This window comes from Symphalangus syndactylus, chromosome 6 (assembly GCF_028878055.3).
Source record: "Symphalangus syndactylus isolate Jambi chromosome 6, NHGRI_mSymSyn1-v2.1_pri, whole genome shotgun sequence".
NCBI lineage: Eukaryota > Metazoa > Chordata > Mammalia > Primates > Hylobatidae > Symphalangus > Symphalangus syndactylus.
The window spans coordinates 134,227,167-134,249,217 of record NC_072428.2 but is presented as its reverse complement, the minus strand read 5'-3'; the positions used below and the strand labels follow the sequence as shown (position 1 = coordinate 134,249,217).

The window sequence follows — 22,051 nt, the reverse complement described above, 5'->3', positions numbered from 1 at the left end:
GCATCCTATGCGATAGGTCAGAGGAGCATATTTGGCTTTCTCTGGTTGGTGCTAAAGTTAGCAGTGGAGCCAAAAATTAGGGAAACTGTCAGTTACCAGTTAAGTCATGGCCATTTGGGGCAAATTGTTGCAGAAATTATTGTTTGGTTTCCTGTGTTCTGAATCCCTGCAAGTCTGACTTATGGGGGGCTGATTTCCCAGGCTAGTTGTTGCAGATAAGGGGTTGGTTTCCTGGGCACATTTCTACAGTGGGGGTCAGAATTCTATTTTTTATATGATCTTGCCATTGTCCATTTGGCAAGATCATATAAAATTGTCCAGATAAAGTTTCCTACCACTTTTATTATTATTATTGAAACTTGAAATGACCTTCTCTTTAGAAACCCTTGTTCCTTTAGTTAAAAGAATATAGAATCTGAGAGACAGATGAGACTCAGGAAATAATCAGTAATGGAATGGAAGTAAGAGAATTTGTGGGAATACATTTAAGAAATTAACATGTAATTTTAACCTGTGCAGTAAAGAAAAAATTTAAGAAACTGCATCAGCTTGTTTTGAGCCTTGGTCAAGGTAAACCCAAGCTATGTGATATGGTTTGGCTCTGTGTCCCCATCCAAATATCATGTAAATTTGTAATCCCCACGTGTCAGGGGAGGGGCCTGGTGGGAGGTGATTGAATCATGGGGGCAAACTGCCCCCTTAGTGTTCTCCAGATAGAGTTCTCACAAGATCTGGTTGTTTGAAAGTGTGTAGCACTTCCCCCTTCGTTCTCTCTGTTGCTGCCATGTGATGAAGGTGCTTGCTTCCCGTTTGCCCTTCTGCCATGATTGTACATTTCCCGAGGCCTCCCAGCCGTGTTTCCTGTATATCCTGCAGAACTTTGAGTCAATTAAACCTCTTTTCTTTATAAACTACCCAGTCTCAGTTAGTTCTTTATAGCAATGTGAGAACGGACCAATACACTTGAAAGTGGAACTTCAGGCCAGATCTCTCAGACCAATGGACTAGAGGATAGAGACTTAAGAAATAAGTGACTTGCTTGGGCCTGGACTTGAACCCAGCGCTCATTCATTTTCATTGACCTGAGAAGTAGCCATTACATCAATCATGTTGCAAATTTCTTTATCAAATTTGGAATTGGAAAGTTTGAGTAATGCAAAACATCGACCTAAACGCTTCATTAATTACTCCACAGAGCTGTCTAAAACCATAATAAACTTACCTGTTGTTCATTGTAGCTGTTTACAGGCTTAAGAAAGTTTAAGGAGAATGTAACCTTATAAATGTTTAACCATAAGGGATGATAAATGTTAGGATTAATGGTATGTCAGAGTGTGCATATTTTTAGGATTCTTTGTTGAGATTAGAGAAATTCCCCTGTTCCTATAAAATATTTGAGGGGCAGTTTACCTGATAAGAGAAACAAGGGTATATTACCATTGATTGATTATATAGTGAACCCTTACCTTGTCTCTCTTCACATAATGAATTTCTTTTCTCCTTACAGCCTGATAAGAAAATCTAATGGGATGCTTCCACCAGTAATAAAACCACTGAGCCATATAGAAAGTGGTTTTTGCATCTAGTGAGGGAAATACCTTGATATCAGCTGGAAAGAGTCATTACTTCCACTTTAAAGTTGTGCTAAAGTGAAAGCTTCACAAACACTTAGTGTATCAGAAACACAGCAGCATTTCCCAAAGCTCCATCCATGGATGCATGGTATTCTAAGGCTCAGAGGTAATCTGAAGTTGCTCATGATCTCAAAGGGCAGGGAGACCTATGAAAAGGGAACGAGTGGGAAACAAGGATCTAGCCATTGAGCCCAGTGTTCCTTTTTCCCCCAGTGCTTCTGAACACACCCGTATAAGGTGGCCTAGAAGCAATATTAAATACATTCTGGAAAGCCTGGGGGTGGTGTGCTTCAATCAGCAATCACCAGTTAAGGAAATGCTGAGTTCGAGGAAAGGGGCCTCCTTTGAAGCCATTTAGAGACCCTTGACCAGGGAGCTTAGGGAGAAGAAATACCAAAGGAATTTGGGTTTGTTTGTCTTGGCTGTCTGGGTGAATTATCTGAGATGTAGACCCAGGGCCTGGATGAAGGTTTGCAGAGCAGACATCTTTATTCAGATACACATTTATTCATTCAATAAATATTTATATTAAGTCTGCTATGTAGTAATTATAATCTATAATTAGGATATTTTCTTTGAATATGCTAAATATACAGGAATAATAGAGAACAGAGCAAACCTGGTCTCTCCTGAGCTCACATGATTCTGAGTAATGAACAAACTGTAGCAATAATACTCAATATTAATACTTTTGTTTAATGTAATAACTAGGGTGCTACCTTTATGGAATTCTCTGTTTTTAATGGAGTTTCTCAAATTGGCATACTGTTTTCTACTAATTGAGAACAGCCCTTGCATAACTGTAACATAGCCTTCATTGTTTTTGGTTTTTTTAATCTCTAAACAAAATGTTTTATTTGGTAGAACAGAATTGCAGTTGCCCTCATTCTTTTTAATACAGTTCTTTGCTAATAACACCAAGGCCCTAATTTTGTGCACACACACTGAACCCTTAATTCTGCCTAGGAGCCCTGCTGGTATTTGTTATAATGCCAAAGTCTTGAACTATGGAACTTGGCAAATCCGTTACCATAATGAATTAGTAGCAAAATGATTGGGGTAGCACATTTTAGCATTCTTATTGAATGCTTGCTTATTCCAATGTTTCTTACCTTTATTAAACCCATGAATCTTTTTTTTTTCTTTTTTACTAAACATAAGATCACATGTAATGTCAGAATGTTCACAATAAATTTTGTTAAATTTACTTAAAGTAACACAATTATAATTTTAGGATTTTTTTCAAGCTATATATACAATTCCCTACTCTTAAGAATTACTCTGGCACATAATAAAGCATTTGAATGTATTTGTAGATTATAGAAACTTGGCCTTTTTCATCATTTTTACAAAGTGTTAAAACATTTCCAGGGAGTAAAAAGGGACAGAGATTTCAAGCATCCTAAAATGGCAATTAAAGCACCAAGTAGAAATTTTCTGTAGTCTTTGAAAATGAGACAGGATTTTAAAATGTAATTTTTTTCTTTCTCATGGTAATTATTATCATCTCTTAAGCCTCAAATATCATAAATTAGCTATACTGGAGGAACCTAGGTCTGAAGTTAGTCTGTTACTTTTCTATTTTCTTATTATCCTCTTAACTATTTTCCAGGCTGAGTAAATTCTTTGTACACTGGATTTGTGGCTAAATCAAAACAGAAAATAGATCCTTCTGTCTTTGCATTTTAGAAACGAATAACACGTGTCACATACCAGAGTGTGTATTTTGCAATTACTCACAAGCAACATGTTTCAAGGTTGAACCACATACAGTAAATTGTACTGTTAAAAATTTAATGCTTTTGCCTGCAGAATGTGCCAGTATATTAATTTAGTGGTGCCTTAAAGTTCTGCATTTGAGAGTCATGAGCTTACATCACTAAGCCTGATAGATATCTGTCTAATAAGGTTCAATATGGTTAATATATGAGCCTCCTTTTTAAAAGAGTAAAGATAACTTTTTACTTTGATTTTATAGATTTTTTTCATGAGATATAAAATCATTTATATAAGCAGCATCATCTCATGCTAAAACATAGCACTATTCTTGCATTGCACATTAAAAGAGCCATACAAGACTACTGTTTAAAAAAGCAGCCTGAATTTGTAGCACAGTTTTTTGTTTGTTTTGTTTTGTTTGAGATGGAGTCTCGCTCTGTCACCCAGGCTAGAGTGTGTGGCACAGTTTTTCAAGAATCTATTCCTCTTCGATTCAGATATTATAAATACTAGGGCAACATCGGAAGATAAAGACTTGCTTAAATGGCAAATTTAGTAAATAAAAGTTATTAGTATGTTGAAGTATATTTAAGTCTTGACTCAAGAAGAGATCAATCACTCTCCAGTGAAATGCCTGGGAGGATACAAGGAAGAAAGTACACCAGGCCCTATACCAGAGGCAGGGCTGTGTCCAGATGTGTGAAATGGTGCCAAGAATCTGGAGGTTCCTCATCCCTGTTGCCATGTACACATATAAACATATCTCTTAGATGAGAAGGAAAGAAACAATCTGCTAAGATGATTTCTTCATCCCTCAACAGGGAAACGGAATATGGGATAGGTTGTGTATGCCTTTGGATTTCTTTGGAAGGAAAAGACCTCTATGGAAAAAGGGCCAAAATAGATAGTGTCAGTCCTGTTAACGCTTAGAACAAAAAATACCTACAACACCTCAGCACCAATCCACAGACCTGCAGCGTGTCCTGTAGGAGATGCCTCTTTGACTCAGAGAAGAGGAGACACATGTCACTGTCACTCCATCAATGAGTGGAAAATGAGATACCCCAGCACTAACAGAATGAAGCCTCGGAGGCTCACAGTCAGTACTCATAAGTGAAGCTGCCCCAAGCCCAAGATCAGAAGCAGCTGTTACTCCAGACACATCAGATGGCCTCAAGTGCCCAAGTAGAAGCCAGTCTGTAGTCACCTCCAAGCAAAGTATAGAACAGTGAGACATCACAACTGTGTCCATCATCTCTGGAGGAAGAGATTCACCAACACTCAGCAGGCACAACACTAAAAAGGCATATTGGTAATTATTCATCACATTTCTCCAGATGGCTTGGATGTTTTAGGAAGAATAAGGGGGATATCTGCTTTGCCAGACTGCTTCTTGCAAAGAGAGTCATGGATTAAGAGAAAAAGGGTGAGAGGTCAAAATGGTAGCCATCAAGAGGGTTCCACCCAATATTGATTGGACCACAATGAGTAGGTAAGACCCTGGTCATCAACAAGGTGCCACAAGGGTCTGAATCAGAGGCTCCCCCGAAACCCCCAACAACTAGATACCACCGATGGCATCAAAGGCACAGGGAGGAGCCAGGGATCTTTCATGCCTTTCAGGCTAGATACTTGCAAGGAATATATGGGATTGTTTATTTCTTAATTAAGAATACAGAAAAGCTATCTCAAGCCATTTCTACACATACATACTAGTTGTGATATAACAGGCTTTTTAAAAAATTAGTTCAATTTTAGTAGACTTTTTACCAAAGTGATTAGAGTTGTAAATTTGTCTATACATACCAAGTAAATATGACTTCCTAACCTGCAGCTTTGATATAATATAATCTTAGTTTGTACAAACTGCACAACTCAGCTTTTGAGGAACGATTTTTTTAGTATAAAAACAAAATTGCCACTCTCCATCCCTGTCTCCCAATACTTCAAAATGAAAGTTTTTTCTGCATAGAAAGTTTGTAATCATCTTATCTTTGGTGTAATTGATGTCTGATATATTGATATTCTTTTAGTTGCAAATACAGCCATTCATAACAAGTGAGTTTTTTTCTTCTCTAACAATATAGGTCTATTTTCCTAAATCATAAATAAAGGCTCTGTAGTTAGCCTGTCTTCCAATAATCTTGCCATATCAGCAGTGAAAGTGGATTAACTGAAATTTCACCTTTAATTTTTATCTAATGTGTTTACTACAGATACAGCAAAATGTTTTTACTAAAAGCCAAATATTGAACCATGCCTTAGCAGCTAAGCCTGTGTGACCATTTCCTCATTCCTCCTTGTCTAGACTGTTAATACTACTTAATTAAATAATGGCTGACACAACAAAAGAAACACTCCTATAGATAGTGGTTTATAAATGGAATTGGTGCATTTTCTAAATAAGAAAATGCAGTACGGAGTGTTTGAGTTAAGTACATTGTGTCCTGTGGTCTGTAGCTTACAAAAAAATCAAGGATGAGAAACTTCTGAATCCATTTTGCCACTGGCTTGAAGCCTGTGACTTTAGTCAATCTACGTGACTCACTAAGCTTTAGGAAAAAATAGGTAACATAGCCACATGTTCAAGCAGTTCAAATATTCAGTATGTAGTTTTAATCATTTAGCTTTGCTTAGCTAATCCAAAAATACTTCTGAGGAGCCAACCAATTTGTTAAAGCCTGTAATTTGACTTTGGGTTTTTAAAATTTATTATTTTTTTATATAGAGAGAGATGGGGTCTCACTATGTTGCCAGGCTGGTCTCAAACTCCTGGCCTCAAGTGATCCTTCCACCTCAGCCTCCAAAGTGCTGGGATTATAGATGGGAGGCACTGTGCCTGGCCCATAGTTTGATTTTGTTATAATAGAGAATACACTGAGCTACAAGTCAACAGACTTGAATTTTAGTGCTGGGCATCCGAGGTCAATAAGGTATCTTTAATTCGTTTCCCTGTCTTGAAATAAAGTGTTTGGATATTACATCAGTGGCTCTTTAAATACATTCTCTGAAGCACTGAAGACCTAGCTGGTTCCCAAAGGCCAACTTGGTTTGGTTATAAGGTAAAGTCAAGTGAAGAGAACTCTGAGCCTAGCACTTTAAATTGGTTAAAGTAGGAGCAGCCTCACTTTTATCTGTATTAAACCACTGAACTAAATAATAGATAAGGTTTCTTGCAGATTAGACATTCTATAATAAAGGAAGTTAGACCAAGTCATATTTCTGCCCACAAGGAGCTTATAATCTAATTGGTAGAAAAAAATATTTGAACATTTAATGTGTAAGATAGTATTACACATGTCAGCACTCCACAATGATATAGTAAAATGCTAAGTAGAAGGTTATAAATTTGAGCCTGGGATAATGTGCAACTTTGGATGCAGATAGTTAATGCAAAGAAGGTTCATCAAAAAAAGAGAAGTTCAGGCTGTCATCAGGAAAAAGTCCATGGCATGAGTATTAAAAAATTGATTATTATAACTAGAATGAGAAAGAGAATATATTAATTGTGAATTAAAGTAGCTTGTTTCTAAGAATGGCTAATATTTTCAGACTTGTTAGAATATTCATATAGGAAGATGACAGCTATTCCTAACATGAAATATTATTATTGTATATCAGCAAGGGGAAATTAAAAATGAAAATAGGTCATGATGAAATATATTAGGAGCAAGCATGTATATTTATAGGTTTATGGACAAAGTCTAAGACATTGCTTCATTACCTTTGCTATAACAAGTCATATCTGTTAATATTAGACCATTTGAACTTAAATCAAATGATGTTTTTCCCAAAAGGCAGTGGTCAGACTCTCACTAAATGAAATTCTATTCTCAAAACAGCCATATGATTGAATGGATTCTGCTTGATGGTAAACACTCATCCCCTATTTCTGTGTTGTAAATATTTTTCCATAAGACAATGAAAAGCCACCATGACCACTGAGATTTCATTTTTGGGATTGTCACAGTTTCAGACTGAGGTATAAGAAAGACCATCTATTATTAAAGGAGCAAAGGTCAAGTCATGCTGGTGGCCCTTGTAGGGTAAAGCAGGGGGTCAGGGAGGGGCTGGTGCAGGAGGGTGGCAGGAGATCTGGAGGATCTAGAGTGGCAAGTACTCACTGTGACAGGGAATCTCAAGTGGAGTGGGCGGTGGAGCCAAAGAGGAAAGCAGGGCACCACGTAGGGACACAGGCAGCAGGGAAGATGCCTTTGTGAGAGGAGTGGGAATTTCACCAGCAAGAGGTGGCCTGAGTGGACCAGTTAGTCTGGCTGAATTGATGAAGATTGAGCCAGTATCTTAGAGGGATTTACATGGCAAATCTTTCAGAACTTCAAGGGTTTTCTGTAAATTCAAGGATTCAGTCATCTGGTTAATCTGACTAGATCTTCACAAGCACAAATAAATGGAAAATTGACTTCTGATAGTACCTAAATTTCACTCCAATATTTCCGGCTTTTGAACTTTACCAAAGGTAACCTCCCAGGTGCTCAGCGAAAGGAAAATTTAAGATAGTACATGAAGGAGAAGAGACTAGACAAGGTCATGCAGAAATTAAATCAAAAAGCTTTTATTTTACAAGCAGGGAATCGAAACCAGACCACCAGTATGAAAGGGCAAAGCCTTAGCTACTGAGCTACAGCACAGGGCAGTCTTCACTGTTCTTCCCAGAAGGCATCTAGAGTAGTTAATTGTGAGCTTACAAGGCTTTTAACTACTCAAGATAATTTTTAGAGCTAATTATGACATAAACCTTAAAATTCCTGTTCCCTGGAAGGCGGAGGCCAAGAGGAAGTACTGCCACATAGTAACAAGGTCAAGCTCCCAAGGACATAAAACAAGATGGAGATAAACAGTGGTTTTTACCATTCAGTCAACCATTTGCACAGAAAGAGGGAAGCCAGAAGTCTGACTGGTAAGAAATTCTTACCCTTTTGCCGGAATGCCAGGCTCCTGGGTTCTCTTTCCCTCAACGGCCCTCGTGACTGAGCTTGCCACACCATCGCGCTGGGGCAAAGCCACATCAGAAAGGAAAATTATCTTTTTCTGTTCTGGCCAGAGTCAAGTACGTGTGACAAAAACATAGACGTTAGCTACTCTGATTAGCACCCAGTATCAAACTGGCAAGGCTCAAATTTGCCCCTGGTTGGTCTCCATCATCGTTAATCCAACCTCCGACCGGGAGTTTCAGCCTGTGGTCTCTGGGCAAGATGGTTGCCCTGAGTAATAGAAAAGATAAGAAAGGGAAAGGAGAGAGAGAAAAGCATTGCCTGAGGCAGGGTGGGGAAGGCGAAATGATCAAGGAGGCCAAAGAAAGACCCACCCATTGCAGCAACACTGAAAAAAAAGTTCAGGCGGCTGCTTCTAGGTAGCGAAGGGATCTTTTCCAGTAGTCCCATCATCTCTCAAGTTTCCCCTTTTACGGAGGAAAAAGCTCCCCATGTCCCACGATCCTGTACATGTCTAATCCTGTCACCCACAGTTGTCAGCAAAGACTGCAAGGCAGATTATTCCAAAAAGAATAGCAGTTGACATGCTGTAGTGCCAAACCCATTCTTAGACAAAAGGGACTTTATTGAGAGCCCTCATTTTTAAAAGGTACTTCAAATGCATTGTTGTTCATTCGGAACATTCCACTGTAAGTTATCTTTAGTAAGATTATGCTGTTTCTGTTACACTGCCTCCCAGGCCTAAAGTATAAGCCAGAAAGAACTCGGTTTTCCAGAAACTAAGGATCCCATTTTTACCTAAAATATTGGCCTTATGCTCAGGTTCTCTTAATTAACTTAGCCAGTGATTTTTTTTCCTACTTAAGTGTAAGAAAAATGAAACAAAGGGGTATAACACAAAAATCTGATTTTTCAAAAGCCAAATTTTATAACTCTGCAATATTACTGCTTACTACCAGTTCCTTTCTGACCCAGTCAGACGTAAGAGGCCTCTAACTGGATCCAAGCCAGTTAATTCCCAGATCAAATCCATTCCTGGACCCAGTCCAGTTTCTGTCACGACTCCAAACCGAGTTTGGATAAGAAATTTGCTCAAAGAAACTCAGCTCAAAACACAAATCCATGGAGCTTGGAAATCCAAGAGAGAGCTTACCCATGATCCCCAGTGGCTGTGAGAGATGAGTGGAGCTACGAAATCCAAGAGGGAGCTTACCCATGGTCCCCAGCAGCTGTGAGAGATGAGTGGAGCTATGAAATCCAAGAGGGAGCTTACCCATGATCCCCAGAGGCTCTGAGAGATGAGTGGACACAAGTGGGTCCTGCAGGTACCTTGCATATTCACTCAGCGCTGCTGGGGGACACTAGAAGCTCCACTTTGGATCCCACTTCTGACACCATCTGATAAAAGAAAAACTTCAGCCGAATTAAATTTAAAAGAGTTCAATTGAGAAGTGAACGATTTGCAAATCCGGCAGCCTCCAGAATCACAGCAAATTCACAGAGACCCTCTTGACTGGTAAATTCTAAAAGGGCCTGGATTATGTCTCTTTAGCTTATTTGTATAGATACCACCTGCAGGTTTGAGATTGATGTTAAGTAATCATACCATGCTACCACACATGTTCCTCCCTTTCTTCACTTTTCTATGACATTTCTGTTTGTTTGATGTACTTGTAATAATCTCTGTTGACATTTGAAGGATAGAAGCAAATGCCACTTTAAAGCTTCCTCAGTGCAGATGAAATGATGATAATAATACAACACATTTTCAACACTTTTCTGGAGAAGTCAAAGCTCTTCACGCACATTAACTCATTCATCTTCACAATGGCAGTATTAGAGATAACTGGAGACAAGTATTATTGGCATTTTACAAATGGATGCTGAGGTCACCTGAGGGACTTTTAACAAAAGTCATAAAATATTACAGTGAAAAGTTCAACTCTCTGTTTTCAGGGATGGCACTGAGGCCCAGCAGTACAAAATGACTTGCCTTGCTCTACAGCTGGGCAGCAACAGATTAGGATGGCTGCGACTCAGTCATCTTTGGCATCTGCAGGTCATAATTCTCACCCCTGTGGGATGGTTTTGGGGCAGACCAGTGTCCACAGGAGGCAACACCAAGACACAGGATTTGAAGGCAACAGAGCAAAGTAAATCAGTTCAGAACAGCCTGTGGACAGCCTTTCTCTTCTTTGAACAAATGTTTAAATCTGATACTGACTTTCCACACTGAAAATTTTCACAGAGTTCTACACAGTTCATTCACTTTACCTCTAATAATTAATGCAAAAAGGTCACATTTTGTGGATTTGGACTGTGGTTCTTATTTTATAAGCCCAGTAAGCTTTTCTTTTTTCTTAAAGCAGCTCTGATTGGCTCTTTAACTGGAACATGGGACCTTTTATGAGTAGAACATGCTGATGACATAATACATTAGGGAATTCTCTTTAACAAATAAAAATAACAATTTTGTTTATTTTAGAAAGGGCTAAACGTTTGAAAGTCATGATCTTTGTAAACATTTTCTGACTGGCATAATTAGTTTTGATTCCTCCAAGCAGCAGCATTTTCCTGGCCTAATTGTTTTTCGATCAACAGGCTGAGTCATAACACAGAAAATGTGGAGAAGGAAGAATAATTGAACATCAGAAGCCTTCTAATGCCTTCCAGCCCTCATCCAAGGGCAAGGGAAATGTGACTTCTGAGAGAGATGAAGATAAATGCAGCCAGTTTCAAATAGAATTACAATAGCCCTTCCTTGGACATTTGAGTTCAAGGAAGGATTAGTTGTCAGGAGAGGGAAGTGATGAGTGTTCACCTTGGGAAGAGTCTTAGCAGATCAGGGTTTTGAGAGATAAGGCCCAAAAAGAAAGCACAGCTGATGGCTTGTTATCAGAGACACGCATAACAATAAGTCTACTCTTATCATTTTCACAAGCACTAAGAAGTTCTGGTAGACACTGCATGTTAATTTCCAGGGCCTCCTGCATCAATGAGTAGAAGTAAAGGCTGTTCTTGGTGAGCTTCAATGAGTTGACAAAGGAAGGGTCCTCACCACACACAGTCTGTGTGCTCGGCATCTCTCTATATACTTTTCCAAGAAGCTGCAATGCAGATATATCATAGACTAGATAATTTCTTCCTGAATTTGGCACTTTTTTTTCAACTTGGATTTATTTTGATGCACTTTAAATCAATGAACATTTCTTAATGCTTTGCAATGGCATTACTTCAGCTTTCAGGGAAACCAAAGGTGAACCAAGAGAGAAACGCTTCCCTTTCTAAGTTGCTAGCCTTTCTTCCCAAATTGTTTCCCCAGATTGTAATGTGGAATTTTAATATTGAATAACTTCAAACCTACAGAAAAACTGAAGGGACAGTACAGCAAAATCTGTATACCTTTCACTGAGACTCATTAAATACTAACATTTTTTTCTACATTTGCATTTATTTCTTTATATGTGTACTAGGCCATTCTTGCATTGCTAAGAGACTGGATAATTTACAAAGAAAAGAGGTTGAATTGGGCTTACGGTTCTGCAGGCGGTACAGGAAGCATCATGTCAGCATCTGCTTCTGGGAAGGCCTCAGGAAGCTTCTACCCATGGCAGAAGGCAAGGCAGAAGCAGGCACTCCCCACAGGGAAATCAGGAGCAAGAGAAAGATTGTGGGGAAGGTGCCATGCACTTTTAAATGACCAGATCTTAAGAGAACTCACTATCTCAAAGACAGCACCAAGCCACAAGGGATCCATCCTCATAACCCAAACACTTCCCACCAGGCCCCTCCTCCAGCATCAGAGATTATGCTGATTCATGCAATTCAACATGAGATTTGGGCAGGGACAAATCTCCAAACAATATATGAGTATGAATGTATGTGCATTGCATTCTGAACTATTTGAAAATAAGCTGAAGACAGGACAATAATAAACACCTGAAATTCCTCAGCTTGTATCTCCTAGGAACAAGGTCATTCTCCTGCATAACTACAGTGCTATTATCTACTCCCAAAATGTAACATTGATGGAATAATAGTGTACAGTCCATATTCTTACTCCCCAAGTGTCCCAGTAGTGCCCTTTATAACTTTCTAAAATCTGGAGTCTACTAAAAAAACATGCATTGTATTTAGTTGTCATATCTGTTTAGTCTGTTTTAATCCAGAAAAGTCCCTTCACTTTTTTGGTCTTTCATGACACTGACAGCTTTTAAGAGTTCAGGCCCACTAACCTGTCATCTGCCCCCATTCTGCATTTGTCTACGATTTCCCCATGATTCAATTCAGGTCAGGCATTTTTGGCCAAAAGTGTTCATGGGTGATATTGTATTCATCCCTAGCATCATAGCAGGAGGCACATGATATCAGTATGGCCTTTTATTGGTGATGCTAAGGTTGATCATTTAGCTACGATCGGACTCATGAGATCTCTCTCCTACCTTTTTTTCTTTTGAAATTAAAAGCAATACGTGGAGTACTGCTTTGGAAATGGGTGCTATCCTTCTTCTCCACATTTTATCCAGTAGTTTTAGCATTCATCCATTGATGGTTCTTGCCTAAACTAGTTATTACACTGTTGGCTGCAAATGGTGCCTTTCTAATTCTCTAATTCTGCCATTCCTTCCTTTAGTAGTTGGCATTCTTCTGTAAAGAATAGGTTTTCTTCTCTCCACCTGCTTTTGGCAATTCATTATTCAATATATTATAATGCCTCTCTCTCTCTCAGGATTCTTTTCTAATGCCCCAAATTAGTTCCAGTCGTTGTGTCCTTTTCACAGGTCTACATCTGTTTTTGAGCACCCTCTTGCTTTCTGGAGCAAGATGTTTCAAGCTCACTCTGTACTTTGCCTGCTTGAGACAAGGCATCTAAATAGTCAGCTTTAAATACAAAGTGTGTTCCAGGGAAGCAATCAAGTCCTTTGTAAATAGAAAAGAGAATTTTTAATTTGGCCTGTAGCAGTTGGAGAATCAAAGAGCGGTACAGGGTAGCAAGTGACATTGAGTTTAGACTTGAAGGATAAAATATGCAGAGAAAAAGCCCATTTGTTCTTGGAGGGAACACGTCAAAAATTTTCGTAGAAGCAGAAAATTCCTGATCTATTCAAGGAATAGCAAGTAGCAGAGAGTGGCTGGCAAGCAGGGAGGAAGTAGCCAGATGACAAAGGGCCTTAAGTGCCATGCCAGGATGTTAGGGCCGGGAAGAGGGAATGTGTTTGCTTTGTTCTGAACATTTCATTATAGGCAATTAGGGTCCGCCAGTTATTCTTTCACAAGGGTTAGAGGAGTGGGAAGAGAAGGTAATAATTGGGAGAAAGGAGTACAATTAGAAGATTATTTGCAATTATTAGAAGAAAAATTAGAAGATTATTTGCAAGTACAATTAGAAGATTATAAGTATCTTTTTTGTATAATGACTTCTTTTCCTCTGAGTAGATACCCAGTAGTGGAATTGGAGATCATTATTCTAAGTGAAGTAACTCAGAAATGGAAAACCAAACATCATATGTTCTCACTTATAAGTGGGAGCCACGCTATGAGAATACAAAGGCATAGGAATGATACAGTGGACTTTGGGGACTTGAGGGTCTTGGGGGAAAGGGTGGGAGGTGAGTTAGGGATAAAAGACTACAAATTGGGTACAGTGTACACTGCTTGGGTGATGGGTGCACCAAAATCTCACAGATCACCACTAAAGAACTTATTCATGCAACCAAACACCACCTGTTCCCCAAAAGCCTATGGAAATAAATGAACAAATAAAATAAAATAAAAATAAATAACTCCTTCCCCCCTTCAAAAAAAGGAAGATTATTTGACACATGTCCAAGCAGGCATCTATTTATTCTATGCCTTATAGAATGTAGTATATATTCTCTTGGTAATTTTACATCAGGTTTGCTTGGATTTTGGATTTTTGGTTGTCCTTTCTACAGTTCCTGTTAGATAGTCTCAGCCTTCAAGTTGAAGGGCAGAGGACTGAGTCTGTCTTGCTGCTGAGCACGTGTTAAGTATTTAAGTGTTTGTTGATCCACTCACATCGTAAGTTTAAATCACTCGAAATGATTTTATATGCTCACTTTGAATTTAATGTTCTCTTTATAACCTTGGACTCTGTGACTGCATATCTACATACGAAATGAAACTTAGTATCTGTATAATCAAACCAAAAAATAATGTTCCTCTGAAAAAAGCAGATAATTGAATCATAAATATAGTTCCTGCTTCAACAACCTAGAACTGCACTGTTCAATCTATATAGTAACCACTAGCTATGTATGGCCATTGAATACTTAAAATGAGCCTTGTCTGAGTTGAGACATGCTGTAAATGGATTTCAGAGACTTAGTATGAAAAAGGAATGTAAAAGACCTCAAATTTTATATACTGATGATGTTAAAACGATTTTGGATATATTGGGCTAAATGAAAAAGATATTAACATTTTTCCTATTTTTACTTTTTTAACGTGGCTATTAGAAAATTTAGATTTGTGGATCACTTATTTTTATTTGGCAGTGCTGAGATAAATAAATATATTTATAGATGGTCTCAAATTTGTATTTCCTAAGATTCTAATAGAAATATAAGTACACAAAAGGCATGTACTCCACAGCTTTACATTAGGACTACTTTGAGTTTTTGGCTTCAAGAAAGTGAAAACACAACATATTGATTTTATTTTTGAAAATTTTCAAGAGCAACCATAAGTATAAATGCCATTTTATAAGAAACAAATTCACTAATAACCCTTCCCAGAATTCATATTTTAGTTTAAATTAGCAATTTTTAAAATATAATCTTTTGCCTCATGTGTGTACATAAAAGACCTTTTTAAAAAATATATTTGTCAAAAATTAAAATTTTAAAGACCTATAATAGTGACCTGATGTTACAGACAGTATAGTTTGCTTTTCCTGGTAATGAAATCTGAGTCATATTTTCTTAATCTGTTGCCATTTCTCCACATAGGCTAAGAATCCTCAGAGAGTAAATGGTGAGTGTAGACAGTGGTCCCATTATGTCTTAAATAGTTAGCGATGTCTAATATGTCTAATTAACGCTCAGAACTTAACCTAATGTTCCAGAATGGTAGGGAGCCTTCAGATTCATCATAATGGGTTCATTAAGCATTTGTCTATATGAGATGTAAAGTATTCATTAAGTCTTAGAGTGATTTTTAGGCTGTCACTAACGCATCTCCTTAAGTCTCCTTCAGGCTGCCGAAAGACAGCTCTGTACTTCAGGAGAACAGACCAGCAACAGTTCTCTTCTTTAGAGCTCTTCAAAGAATCGCCTTAACCTCCCTTACTAACTTGTTAGTGTCTGACCACTTTTATTATCATCATAGCCTATGACTTTAGCCTCTCTGAGCTTCATTTTCCCTATCTCTAAATGGAAGATAAAACCTAGCTATGCCTTGAGTGCCTGGTATACTGTAAGGACTCAGATCACGTCTTGAATGAATGAGGATTATGCCCATCTCAAATAACACCTCCCAGGCAAAGCTAGTTCACTCCATTTTGCCCTCAGGATTTATTGATTTTAGAAATGTTTCCATTGCCTTTTTAAATAACTTATTTATTTTTACAAAAGAACCAGCGTCGATCTACAGATTCTTGGGAAGCCAGGTCAGCGGGCAGGCCTCTAGGGATGCCAGTATCCCCCCACTGTCAAAGGCTTCACCTCCCTCTTGAATACACAACCCATCTTGGCTGCCAGGAAGGCACCTCTGCCCTCCTTGGCCCACCTCATGCTTCTCTTCTGTCTGCTGGGTTTGATTGTATATCTTTCCCTTTTACTAAAATGTGAGTCCTCATTTTAGTGAGGGCAGAGATACTCATCCTTAAACCCTAGTGCCTGGCACAGAATGAGGCTTTAATATCTATTAAATAAATGCATACATACATGCAGGCCAAGGAATCACCTGAAATGATGTTAAGTATTTCACAAAAGCTAGCCTGGAAAAGTTACGAGTGTACCTCATTCTACTTCTCAGCTGGCTATAAACTAATCACTTGAATTCAGGCCTTTGCTAGTTGTTCAGCTCACGACGTCTCTCTTTTTGTTAATTTTAAAAGACAAACCTGATCTGTTTTATCGGCAGGATAACAGGAGAAAGCAAAGAAGATGGAAATTACTTGAATATGTATCATATGTAAGACTGGCCACATAATCCATACAACTTCCCTGTGAAGTAGATACTTTCTACATATTTACTGTTGATGACACAAGGCCAAAGAGTTTAAATAACTGAGTTTGTAAAGCTGGTGAATGGTAGAGCCAGGGTTTGAACCTAGGTCTAACTTATTAACTTCATCATGATGGAGTCATGCTCTTTGATAGAGAGATGCCTTTTCTATAAAAGCACCTGATGAGAAAAGTCATGCAGGTGCACAGAGAATGAATGCCTCCCACTGTTGCTTTTCAGTGCCAAAAGCATCCGAGGCCTTGCAGAGTACTCCTTCACGCTTCCAGCTCCAACCAAGGAGCCACAGTTCACTAATGTAGCTTGTGGAGGAAAGATGGGCAAGAAACCAGGGACAAATGGCACCACTAACTGAAAAGAGTTGAATAATTGGTTTCCACCGATTTGCCAGCTCTTGCTTTGTAGTCCCCTGTCTTTCCAGCTTTAGAGAAAAGCTGGGAGGACATCACTGAAAACAATAGAACCCGGAGTGCTAATTCTCATCCTTACCTTTGGGAAATAAAACAGCCTGAGATAATGGATGAAAATTGTAAAATCTATGTTAATGTGTTTATCACACAAAATATCATTGCTTATAAGCTTGCACATAGATCTGTAACTTTTATTTTTGCCTTTTGTTGAAAACAGGACTTGATCTGATAACTGGTTGTCTTTGAGCAACTATGGTTGGCTGTAGTCTACTCTGCAAACAATGGGCGGGGGGGAAATCCAAGTCAGATTTTCTATAGTTCAGCCAGCTAAAGTGTTGGACAAATCCTCTAGGGTAGAAACGAAGAGGTAATTTGTTTTTTCTACTATCTGTACACAGCTGTCTCTTTACTAGTTTCATGTACTTATGTCATGATTGGCCTTCAGATATTTGGGGAAGAAGAAGTTCATCATAATTCCAAATATTTTCCTTAAAAATTTTTTATTTTTCTAAGGTTTTGTCTAAAAATATGATTCTGTGACTTGAAGAAAATATATTCCAAAATAATTGTAATGACATAGTAAATTAAAATTCATGACTTTGTCTCTCAACTTATTCATCTTAGTTTTCTATCATTTTTATTGTACTTTCCATAAAGTTAGAGATAACCAAAACCAATTGTTGTCTTTAATTAATTGTAACTGTATAACTGGTCTTGTTGGAACTTTAAATATTATAAAATAAAATAAAAACATAATTTACAAGTATGGCTAACAGTGGCCTTGCTTAACTCAAAGAAATGTTTCCTTCAAAAAAAAATTGCATCTTCTTATGCCCAAATACAACCACTTTGATTATTTTCCCATTTGAAAATTAATTAGGCTACAACAGTGTCTTAGCCTAATATGTATAATCCGGGTAGCTACCACTGAAATTCTGAAATCCATAGTATGGCTTCAAAAATCAGAAAGGAATTTATATGCAGCTATAAACTTGAAGCACAATTTTGTACTCCTGTTCTTTGGGCCTAAGTAAAAACTAGGATTTTAATCCAGTTTCTCGAATCATATAATGTATGTGTCAAATTCAAGTGGGTTGTGCATGCATGGGTCTTCACAAGAGAGTTTCCACTTTAAAGTTGGCAGGCCTGCTGAAGCACTCTAAATTGCCTTCGCAATGAAGTGGTGTGAAGTGCTGCCTGACTCCCTCCCTCTTGGCTGTTGGGAAAACCTTGAAACCATAGGCCTGGGATAGGTCTCAGTAAGCTACTTGGTAAGCACCCAGGTTCCAGGCAAGACCACCGTTCAGGAGAGGTAGAGATTTCAATTGACTTTGCTGTGAATCCTTCAGAGATCACCAGCCTGATCTACCAACTATGTAACAGTGTCTAGATCAATACATATTTTTGTGTATATCACCAGTGTTCAGAAACATCATCTCACAGAAGTCCCAAGTCCCAAATGACCCAAGAGTTAAGAGCTTCCTATATTGAAGTTCATATCAGGGCAATATTCACATGAGATTCACTCTGTATTACTGTGTAATTTTACTTTTGTGTTTGCACTAGTAAAAACATTAAGAACTATGAAAAATAATTTGAGTTTTAATAAATAAGCTGTGTGAACTGGTAAAATTGACGATAGGTTATCTTGCAGTACTGTTCCTGAATTTTTAAATTGCCTTTTCAAGATTTCCTCAGGAAGACAGGAGGCTCCCTCTAGTGGGAAGTGAGCATTGTAATTGATTGATTTCCCCCAAAGCAGTGTGTATAACTTCATAGGTTTTGTTTGAAGGAAAAGGGGCCTCTTCTGACTCTGATAGTTTGGGCTCCATAACATTTGTTCATTTTTCTCTCTGTATTTTGGTAAAGAAAATAATATTGGTTACCAAGGGATGCTTATAGGACAGTTGTGAGTTTAGAGTCATGTTGATGAAGTGAGTTGCTCCTGTATCAGCAAAGAGAGGTGAAGTTACCAATCTATGCCTAGGCATTAACTTGTTAGAAAATAAAAACTATATTTATAGCTATATGTTTATGAAATGTATAAATATATAAATTCTAATCTTAATTCATAAGCCTTTTACTTTGATAAGTAGTTTAAAGGATCTTATCATCTCTTGCCCTCACTTTATGGCTGAGCTTAACTGACTTGCTCAAGATTACACATTTGAAAGTCGGCTTTGACCTTTGAGTTTCTATTAATTTTACAGAATGTAAGCTGTATTCGCTTTGGCTTTTCTTTATGAGAAAACAATGACCAAAATCACATGCATTTTTTAGGTAATTTTCTATCTGTCTCATATCATTTCTACTTGAAGCTAAAACTACATTTCATAGAGTGTAATAACATATTAGATTTTAATTCTGAATTATCAAGAGAAACTAAAATTGTACCCAGGGAAGGAAGTAAGTAGCGCATTAAAAATACAGGTTTTGGTTTTATAATTAGTAAAGAAAAAGAAAAGATTCTAATAAAATTTAATATTGAGAATGATATATAACCCAAAATGGTCAATAACCAATTCCAGGAAGAATGTTTACAGCAAGTTATAGAAATGTTTACAGCAAGTTATAGAAACCCATTTTAAAGCCATATATCATATATTTCACCTATCCCACATTTATATATTTTTTATCAAAGTGTGTGCTTACTTGCTTTTTGGTAAGTGACAAACTTAATCTACACTGGACGAAGAAAAGAAATAGTTACTAATTTTTTTCCCTTATTTTCTTACAGCAAATGATGTGCTTGCTTTTGGAACATTAGTCAGTACTTCCAATACCTACGACGGGTCTGGTGTTGTGACTGTGGAAACTGACCACCCACTCCTCTGGACCATGGCCATCAAAAACTAACCTGTCGACTGGCATCCATAAGTGTGCCTCTGCCTTATCTCATTTCTCAATGGTTCATTGCTCAACAAGAACGATTCACCTGGGTTTGCAAGAATCTAAACCTCTCTAGGGGAAGCCCACTGGGTTTAAAGATGTTAGCGTTTAGATAATACAGGTAACATTATAAATGACAGATCTCAATTTTATAGTAGTGGGAAAGATACATGCTAAGAAAGCAAATAAGCTCCATTATATTTGGTTGGAACCTAATGGGAATCATTCCACTATACAATTCAGTACTGATTATTCTTCTTATGTTATTAATCATTCCATTTATCCTAGAAAATTGTTTTTAATTTGAAGCAGAGAAAACTGTTGAGGTTCCTCTTGGAGTCTAGAACATCCTTAAATGTCTAACAACAAGGGCTACCTCTGAGTACCTTTTAGTATTAGTTTTCTGTATATGATATATCTTATACTGAAAAAAATTCCTTTCAGATTGGGGTGGTAGAAGTGCACCAGGTCACTCTGACCTTATTACTGTCTTTGGTATTGTCTTTTTTAAATAAATCAAGAATCATTGACCTAATTGTTAAATTTAAAAATAGGTAGTTATATAAGCAATAGGTGAAAAGAGAAATGATGTGAAAGATAAGTGATGATTCATGGAGCCCTATTCACACATTAACCCCCAAATTCAAAAGTAAGAATGCAAAAGTCTAGAGGGGGTGACAGTCCTCATCATCATCACAACCTAAATGGAAAAAGCTGTGCAGAGGAAACTTAAGCATAAAAATTGAATTCGTTTCTGACATACCTTAGACTGAAAAACTGTTGGTTCATCCAGAAGTATATTCGTATTACCAGAAAATGAGTTTGTCTGTGGGGATACATGAACTTCATATACTAAGGAGCGTAACTCCAAAGCCTGTGTTCTCATCCCAGTCTGATATTCACCTAAGTTTCCGGACCCTTTTCCTTAGCTGTAAAATGGAAGCGGTTGGACTGATGGTGTCTGAGGTTCTTTCCCACACCGAAATTCTAAATATTGACACTTAGCAGTCATAGGGCTGATAATACACACAGTTACTGACTTAGCCTAAACAACCTGGTGCATCGAAATGTATTCATCTTTCTTTTGTAAAGAGACCATCTTCTATCTTCTTTCCACCTTTCTCTATCTGTTTTATGAAACCAACTGTTGACATACAAACCATGATTGAAGGAGATCCTGTCCAACATGTTTTATGTACACAAATCCCTATGTTGCTATAAGAAAAGTGACAGTAACTGTTTTCTTCTTGGTGCTATGACAGTGTGAGACTCAGGTTGTCTGTAGAGAATGAAGGGAGCAGTGGCCCACGTGACTGTGGCATTTAAGGAGCAGTGGCCCATGTGACTGTGGCATTTAAGGAGCAGTGGCCCACGTGACTGTAGCATTTTCGGCACTTTTCATTACTTTCTGCTTGACCGGAAGTTGAGGCTTAGCTATGTTTCCATCTTCAGTTTCTGAAGACTAGTTATATAGTCCTTACTAGAAATATATTCATAATATATAAAAGAAATATATCTATGATTTTAAAATTTTGCTACCAAAGAATGCATGTTCTGTTTGCCCTAAAAATGTTACCAGTGTTAATAAATGGATACTTATCAAAAAAGAATATAGTTTCCTGAAGCTTAGTAAATATTGGGGGACAGGGGATAAAAAAAAAAGCATTGGGGCTTATCTCACACCACCACCTGAGTATCAGGCTGTAGCCATTGGGGGCCCACAGAAGGGGTTCTCTTAAAACAATGGCCACCATTCCCAGTTCCTGCCAGGCTACTGAGGAATTAGGTGCTAGTTTTAACCATATGTGTGTTGTCAGGCCCAAGGGCCTCTTCCATTCTTGTCAAGGGGAGTGCTAACCTTCTCTCCTTTCATACAGCGCTAGGTACTGGTTTTATTACAGTCAGCTCTCCATATCAGTGGGTTCCACATCCATACATTCAGTCAATCAATCATGGATTGAAAATATTTGTAAAGAATGGTTGCATCTGTACTGAACACATACAGACATTTTTCTTGTCATTATTTCCTAAAAAATACAGTATAACAACTGTTTACTTAGCATTTATATTGTATTGGGGATTTTAAGTAATCTAAAGATGATGTAACATATAGGGGAGGATGTACATAGGTTATATGCAAATACCACATCATTTTATATCAGGTACTTAAGTATCCCATCCACGGATTTTGGTATCTGCAGGTTGGGGGTTGGAGAGGTTGTCCTGGAACCAGTCTTTG

At 37.9% G+C, this 22,051-nt stretch overlaps 1 protein-coding gene and 1 pseudogene across 5 annotated transcripts in view; one reads left to right on the top strand and one right to left on the bottom strand.

Moving 5' to 3' along the window:
• Positions 1–21,419, top strand: part of TPK1 (thiamin pyrophosphokinase 1) — a 393,588-nt gene extending 372,169 nt beyond the window's left edge. For 2 of the 5 annotated variants that reach the window (XM_055284382.2, XM_055284383.2), the window contains exon 9: positions 19,661–21,419. In XM_055284382.2, the coding sequence (XP_055140357.1) occupies positions 19,661–19,779 (119 nt within the window). In that variant the 3' untranslated portion in view covers positions 19,780–21,419. Of the gene's footprint in view, positions 1–8,133; positions 8,180–19,660 lie in introns of those variants that run through there. The other 3 variants (XM_063642321.1, XM_063642322.1, XM_055284385.2) reach the window with 2 other exon arrangements.
• A 128-nt stretch (positions 21,420–21,547) lies between these two features.
• On the bottom strand, positions 21,548–21,692 carry LOC129485594 (uncharacterized; annotated as a pseudogene).
• Between the last annotated feature and the right edge of the window lie 359 nt (positions 21,693–22,051).